This window comes from Portunus trituberculatus, chromosome 38, assembly GCF_017591435.1.
Source record: "Portunus trituberculatus isolate SZX2019 chromosome 38, ASM1759143v1, whole genome shotgun sequence".
NCBI classification, from domain to species: Eukaryota; Metazoa; Arthropoda; class Malacostraca; order Decapoda; family Portunidae; genus Portunus; species Portunus trituberculatus.
In genome coordinates, this window is record NC_059292.1 from 719,225 (window position 1) to 727,500 (window position 8,276).

The 8,276-nt window shown below is 39.5% G+C and overlaps 1 protein-coding gene across 1 annotated transcript in view; it reads left to right on the forward strand.

The window, feature by feature from the left end:
- Nucleotides 1–41: 41 nt before the first annotated feature.
- LOC123514943 (transmembrane protein 115-like) overlaps nucleotides 42–8,276 on the forward strand; it is an 8,840-nt gene continuing 605 nt past the window's right edge. Inside the window, exons 1-3 of the mRNA XM_045273214.1 lie at nucleotides 42–776; nucleotides 1,858–2,031; nucleotides 5,683–8,276. The exon at nucleotides 5,683–8,276 is cut by the window's right edge and continues 605 nt beyond it. Coding sequence (XP_045129149.1) covers nucleotides 64–776; nucleotides 1,858–2,031; nucleotides 5,683–6,034 — 1,239 coding nt within the window. The 5' untranslated portion in view covers nucleotides 42–63 and the 3' untranslated portion in view covers nucleotides 6,035–8,276. The remainder of the gene's footprint in view (nucleotides 777–1,857; nucleotides 2,032–5,682) is intronic.

Sequence of the window (8,276 nt, forward strand, 5' to 3'; positions counted from 1 at the left end):
TTACAACCCATATAGAAATAAAATATGTCAAAGCGAAACGCAGAATCTGTTGCGTCGACCAAGATGGCTTCTGCAGGTGTCGTTTTTCGCCACTTACCTTTAATCAAACAGTCATTAATTGCCATAATTGGAAACACTGGACTATTCGTGAAGTTCGTATGTGTTCTGCTGATAATAGGGTATGGTCTGTCGTTCTCTGAGGCGGCGGTGGAGGTGTTGAGTGTCACCCCGGGTTACCTGCTGCCTCCTACCTTTTGGCTCTGGACAGCCTTCACACACTGCTTCCTGGAAGTGCGGTTATGGCAGGTGTGTGTGGACCTAGTCACACTGGGCTTGTGTGGCAAGTTGATAGAGCCGTTGTGGGGCAGCTTCGAGATGGTGCTGTTCTTCCTGCTGGTCAATGTTTGCGTGGCCTTTATCTCGGCGCTCTTCTACCTCATCATCTACATGTGCACCTTCAACCCCGAGGTGCTGTTCAGCGTGCAGATCAACGGCATGGCGGGCTACATAGCGGGCCTGTCCGTGGCGGTGAAACAGATCATGCCTGACCACGTCCTCCTGCACACCCGCACCCCTCTAGGCAAGGTGTCCAACAGGCATGTCCCGCTGTGCCTCTTCCTGACGGCACTGCTGCTGTACCTGTGCCACCTGCTAGAGGGCCTGTACACCACCATGATAGGCTGCGGCATAGCGGTGTCCTGGGTGTACCTGCGCTTCTACCAGGTCCACTCCAATGGCACCCGTGGCGACATGGCAGAGACCTTCGCCTTCTCCTGGTGAGTGGTGGTGGTCAGTGTGTTGGGTAGTGCTGCAGTCTTTTTCCATATGTATTGTGTACCATTGGCTGATTCTGTGTCCTGGTTCTCATTATATGGTGTGTTTTGCAGTCTCGCATCACCTGTCAGTTCTTGGTAGTAGTTAGTTCTGTCCGTTGTGAGTTTTGTTGATTTAATTGAAGGTTTGACTTCTGTTCACTGGAACTTGATGCCAACTCGTAAGCATGAATGATGTTCTTTAGCTGTCTGACGAACCATGGCAGTAATGAAAGACAAGGTCTCTTATACCTACCTACTTAGTTAGGTAATACTGATACTTCTTTATAACAATGCTGTTAGCCATCCCTCTATTCTCTGTTCTTCATTATAGTCTGTAGCGTCATTCCACCAACCTTTGATGTTGTACAGGGCCTTCATGTCAAATACAGTAATTGGGCTTAGATATACATAGTTCAAAATTAAAAACACTTCCCCTCATCTCCCAATTGATCAAACAAGCTTGTGGATCTGGTGGGAAAGTGGGTTTTTTGGATTGGAAAAATCAAATTAATTGCCAAATTTGGACATTCTTGAAAAGTCAAAGAATGAGACACCATATTTTGAAAAGTAGACATTTCTAGCATATCTTCATTTATCCAACCAAACCTAATGCAAATGGGTTGGATTTGGATCTCTCCTCCCACTGAATCCCACCTTTCAAGAACATTAAGCTAACCTGATCTGATCTAACTGTGTACCAGAATAGAAGTGGAAGGTTCAGAGTGTGGTTGGTTGACCATCTCTTTCTCATCCTCTAAAGGTACTGGTGCCATCAGTTATTCAATACAAGATGATTTCAGCAAAGCACCAAACTTTCTTAGGAAATGTACATCCAACTAAGATGAGATGAACATTTTTTGTGTATATTAGGGATTAGATTCAGTATTTGAATTGCCATAGCTTTTGTTCTAAAGAATAGATGTCTGCAATAAAGGAACCTGAAATTAAGTACAACGCTATCAGGGAAAGGCATAGTGTGAAGCTTTTTCAGCCTAAATAGTAATATGCAAGCACTTTCTATAACTGGTTGGTTGCCTTCCAGTTTCTTCCCAACGGTCCTTCAGCCGCCCATACAGGTGGTGGGCGATGCTGTGTACTCATGCTTGGTGAGGATCAGGCTGTGTCGAAGGCCTGTCCGACGGTACGATGTAGGAGCGCCCTCTTCCATTTCAATCTCACTACCTGGAATGGATCCACATGATGCAGAAAGGAGGAGGTGAGTGATTCTTGGTTGTCAAAAGTTACCAAGACCAGAGATAGTGAATGAACTGCTGTATGTAAATTTTTAAAATTTTAGAGCAGGATTGCCGTGATATCTTGAATTATCACTTTGATGTTCTTTATAAATTTTTACACTCTTCTTTTCTTTTTTTTTATCAGAATGTCATATTTCTTATTGGTATTCCAAAAAATTTAGTTAATGATGAATGTATGGGTGTGGTGAATTTTTACATCATTACTCTCAGATGCAACTAGTTTTTTTTATTTATTTATATATATTTTTTTTTGCAAAACATATAGAGGAGATATAGAAGAGAAAATTTAAGGAGTTTACAAGACATTTATCCCATTCTCATGGCTAAATCCCTTAGACCTATTTGAGGACTGGTATCTTAGTTGGTCTTTTCTTTAATAATTTTTGTTGTCCTTGGCCATATTTCCCCTCTTACATAAAGAAAAAAATCAAATCTTTAATATCACCCACCTGACCTTTGCTATCTCAAGTAGAATTACCAGTTTGTTAGAAGCTTGTGTGAGTCATGCTCTTCTCATTTATCGAGTGTGTCAGTTTAATGCTACCTCCTTTTCCAGGGCAACAACACAAGGCTGGGATTGAATATTTAGTACAATCAGGTCTGGTGACACCATTTGACTTGAAGATTTCACATTTACTTCCACATCATAGAGATGGCTTCACTGACTGGTCCTGGAAAGGTGGATCAGCAGTGGAATAGATAGGTGTTTTGTGTAGCATTTTCCCATCCAGAAGTCAGAGTTATTCACTAGATCAAGCACAAGGACTAGATGTACATTCTTTAAGCATTACAACCATCTTTACCTCTCTCTCTCTCTCTCTCTCTCTCTCTCTCTCTCTCTCTCTCTCTCTCTCTCTCTCTCTCTCTCTCTCTCTCTCTCTCTCTCTCTCTCTCTCTCTCTCTCTCTCTCTCTCTCTCTCTCTCTCTCTCACTCACACACACACACACACACACACACACACACACACACACACACACACACACACGGTAGCTCAGTGGTTAGGCGCTGGCTTCACAAGTCAGAGGACCGGGATTCGATTCCCCGGCCGGGTGGAGATATTTGGGTGTGTCTCCTTTCACGTGTAGCCCCTGTTCACCTAGCAGTGAGTAGGTACGGGATGTAAATCGAGGAGTTGTGACCTTGTTGTCCCGGTGTGTGGTGTGTGCCTGGTCTCAGGCCTATCCCAAGATCGGAAATAATGAGCTCTGAGCTCGTTCCGTATGGTAACGTCTGGCTGTCTCGTCAGAGACTGCAGCAGATCAAACAGTGAAACACACACACACACACACACATTCATACAAAGGAGACCGATTAAATTACAGAAAGGCTGATATTGAGAATCTCAAGAACTATTTTAAAAACGTAGACTGGGAGGAAATGGAAAACTCAGAGACAATGCAAGACAAATATAACTTATTTTTGGAAATATACAAAACAGGAATCAGGGAATATGTCCCAAAATATAGATCAGAAGAAGAAGAAGGAAAGAAAGATTGGTTTAATGCAAGGTGTGCTAGGGCAAAGGAGAAAAGAGATGGAGCATGGAAAAGGTGGAGGAGAAATAGGAATCCAACAAACAAGGAAAACTTCAAGGCAGCGAGAAATGAATATGTTAAGGTGAGGAAGGAAGAGGAAAAGAACTTGGAAAAAGACATTGTCGAAAAATGTAAGGAGCAACCAAAATTGTTCTATAGATTCATAAATGGAAAAATTAGGCAAAAAGAAACAATAGAAAGGTTAAAAGGAGAGAACGGGATGGTGGAAGACCCAAAAGTATGGCAGAACTATTAAATAAAAAATTCCAGGAGGTCTTTACTAAAGAATCCAAATTTGAGAGGCCACAGGGTAATAGAGAGACAATCTATATGAAAGAGATTAAAGTAACCAAGCTTGAAATAAAAGAGTTAATGAAGGAACTGGATGAAGAGAAGGCAATGGGACCGGATGAAGTCTCAGGCAGAATACTGAAAGAATGTAGGGAAGAACTAGCAAGTCCTATATACAACATCATAAAATGCTCAATAGAAAATGGAACAGTGCCAGTAGAATGGAAAAGAGCTGAGGTGGTTCCCATATATAAGAGTGGAAGGAAGGAAGAACCTTTAAATTACAGACCGGTATCACTAACTAGTGTAATATGCAAGATGTGTGAAAGAATAATAAAGAAACAATGGATCGAGTTCCTTGAAGACAACAAATTAATATCAAATAGCCAATTTGGTTTTAGAAAAGGACGGTCTTGTGTAACTAATTTATTGAGTTTCTATTCTAGAATAGTTGATAGAGTACAAGAGAGAGAGGATGGGTTGACTGCATCTATTTGGATTTAAAAAGGCGTTTGACAAAGTGCCACATGCAAGATTACTGTGGAAGTTAGAGGAGAAGGGTGGCTTAAAAGGAAGCACATTGAGATGGATAGAAAATTATTTGAGGGGGAGAGAAATAAGGACGGTAGTTAAAGATATGAAGTCCAAGTGGAGAGCAGTAGAAAGCGGAGTGCCACAGGGGTCAGTATTGGCACCAATACTTTTCCTCATTTATATTAACGACATGCCAGAAGGAGTGAACAGCTACATAAATTTGTTTGCAGATGATACGAAACTGTGCAGAGTTATAAAGCAAAAGGAGGATTGTGAAATACTGCAAGAAGACCTAAATAAGATCTGGGAATGGAGTAAGAAGTGGGAAATGGAATTCAATGTGAACAAAAGCCATGTCATGGAAATGGGAAAGAGTGAAAGACGACCTGTGGGAATCTATAAGATGGGAGATGGAGTAGAACTGGAGAAAGTAAAAAGGAAAAGGACTTAGGAGTGACGATGGAAGAAAACAATCAACCAGTAAGCCATATTGATAGAATTTTTAGAGAAACATATAATTTGCTGAAGGAATATTGGAGTAGCATTTCACTACATGGACAAAGAAATGATGAAGAAATTGATAAATACTATAATAAGACCCAGATTGGAATATGCAGGAGTAGTGTGGACCCCTCATAAAAAGAAACACATAAGGAAATTGGAGAGGCTACAAAAAATGGCTACAAGAATGGTCCCAGAACTTGAAGGGATGACATATGAGGAGAGACTAAAGGCTATGGATCTACCAACCTTGGAACAAAGAAGGGAGAGAGGAGACCTGATACAAGTCTATAAATTGATCAACGGAATGGACCAAGTGGATAATGAGAAACTGATCTTGAGAGAAGAATATGACATCCGAAGCACAAGATCGCATAGTAAAAAGCTGAGAAAGGGAAGATGTCTGAGAGATATTAAAAAATATAGTTTCCTGCAAAGATGTATTGAGACGTGGAACAGTTTATATGAAGAAGTAGTGTCTGCAACGAGTGTGCATACTTTTAAAGTAAGATTGGATAAGTGTAGATATAGAGATGGGACCACACGAGCATAAAGCCCAGGCCCTGTAAAACTACAACTAGGTAAATACACACACACACAGGACATGTTGACAGTAGAAGCAGATGTGACTTACTGTTTAATTTTATTTATTTTTTCTTTTCTTTTATTTATTTTTTATTTATTTTTAATTATTTTATTCTTATATATTTTCAATTTTTCATTATGGTATACTGCTGGTCTCCTTCCAGACAAAAGGCACTGCGTCTGCTCAGTGCTCGCCTCAACCAGGACAAGAGTGAAGGTGGAGGAGCCTGGCCTACGCTGGATGACTCCCCTGGGTCCCGTGCTCAGTCTCCCTCCCCATCTTCCAACCCTCCCTCCACACACTCCTCGACCCTCATGTCTAAATCAAGCAAGTCTGTCACCATTGCTGCACCCTCTGATGCTACTGAGCTGCCTCACCCTCCCAGCCAAGCAAGTATGGTGCCTCCTCTCCCTACCTCTTCCTCCTCCTCCCCAGCATCCCCTCCCAGCAGTAGTTCTGGCCCTGCCACAGCCACATTAGTGGATATAGAACAAGAGACCTCGCCTGCCACCTAACTCTCTCTGTGATTGGCAGCAGAGTTTGGCCTTGTTTTTACTAGTTTTTAAGAAATTTAGCCATTTCTTGTAATTCTTAGGATATTTTTTATCATATCCTGAATGATAAGAAAAAGTGGCATTAAGGAGTATTTAATACAGGTAAGGGGCAAGTTTTAATTTTTCCAGGAGTGCATAAGAACAGAGTAATTCTTTTTGTATGCTATGGAGAGGGAAGAGGACTGTATTACATATGTGAATTATATGAATGAAATAAGTTATTCTAATTGACTACTACTTCTTTACCAATCACACCACCATGCATGCACAAACGTTCATGTCATCACCTTCAGAGTAGCTCGAAGAAACTGGTGGGAGGGCAGTAATGTACCACAAGGACCTGCACTGAGCTAGTCATAGGGAGAACTTCATGGATGTCATTGTGAGAGTTCTGTGCGCACAAGGAAGGGATGTGTTATTTGGGTGCTCTCCCATCCTCAGATTCTTGGCTGTTTGTAGTTTGTGATAATTTTATTGATATATGTCAGCAGAGAATGTGGAGACAGTTATCATGTTTGTTATGTTAGATATTGAATGATCTGCCCTTTCTGTCTGTATTCTTCAAAGCAGTTTTCATTGAAGCTCATAATATACCAGTGCATTGAACTGATGGCTTCCCACACAGCAGAATCTTGACATAGAACCATATTACAGACATTCTTACACATTTGCACACAGACACAGGAATGAATTAACTCTTAACATTATTTTCTTGAATAAAAAATCTCTTTGTATGATTTTTTAAAATTACTTTGTATATTGTGTTAGTTTGGTGTAATAAGCCATGGTGAATTGGAAGTTTTGTGTATATTTGTGTAAGTTGCCATTTTGATATATATGTATGAAGATCAATCCGTCTCTAGTCCAACAGATCCTTGCTTTTCATGATTGCTGGAGTCATTCATCACAGTGTTCATCGCCATGGCAATCTGAGAAATATTTGTCTCTGGAGATGTAATTACTGTTCATATATAGGTTTGGAGTGATGATGCAATGCTTGTCAAGTTGTGACCATTATGAAGTGATGTATAAAGACACCAAATGGCTTTTATTTATTTTTTTATTTATTTTTTTATTTATTTTTTTTATTTATTTATTTTTTTTTCAATGGACATTATTAGTGCTTATTTTCCTGACAATTGTAGTAATATTGTTTTTGACCAGTGAAGTGAATCCTTATTATTCCAAATGGATAAAACATGAATGGTTGGGTAATGTTTTACCACACCATTTTGATAACATTATATTCTGTATAAGCCACTGCACAAATTAAGTGCGTAGTTGAAATCATATTTTTGAAACCCAGATTGTTCCTTTTCTTCCAATGTGGACTCTGTCTTGCAGTTTTCAGAGCCTTTCTATTTTTCACTGCCTGCAAAACTATTCACATGTTGCTGAAGATCATAGTTGAATTTGTTATATTTTAGTACCTCAGAATCCAGACTAACAGTTCAGCTATTGTTTATTATGATTTATCCTATTGATGTCAAGTATCAAAGAGAATGCTTAAAGGTTTTGAATATGTACAGTACTTCTATCTTGAATTGCATTTATTCTAATATATTTTAAATATTCACTGTGCTGAATGAAAAGATGTGTGTAGCAGCAAGAAATAATAATACATTTTTTATTTTTTATTTCAATGTATGAATTGAAGTCTTATGCATTCAGTCAAATGCCTAACAAAATTCATAAAGTGCACATGTATTTTGAAGTAAGTTCCCTAATAGCTACTTGGCTGTTTATCATACTGTGGATGAAATTACCATGTTGATTTTGAAACAAGCTTTGTGTTGGGATAGCCTACAACATACAAGCAACTGATAAAGATCAATGAAGAGGGTTGGGAGATGCATTTATTCTGCAATATAATATAGATTACTGCTGATGGTGATGATGATGGTTATGTTAATATCATAAACTATGCTGGCCTTGTAAGTCTTCCCCATTAATTAATTTTGAAATGTTAAACCTGTGCAGTGGCTTATATACTGTTGAATGTCTCATAAGAAGATTGCTGTGTGTTTGTCTGTGTGTGTGTGTGTGTGTGTGTGTGTGTGTGTGTGTGTGTGTGTGTGTGTGTGTATTCATGGATGTATTTTCAGTATTCTTTCTCCAACTATGGTCCTTAGATTGGTGAGTGATTCCACTTCATGAAAAATTGTGTCAAACCAAATAGCTTGTATTAAAAATTATTGAACAG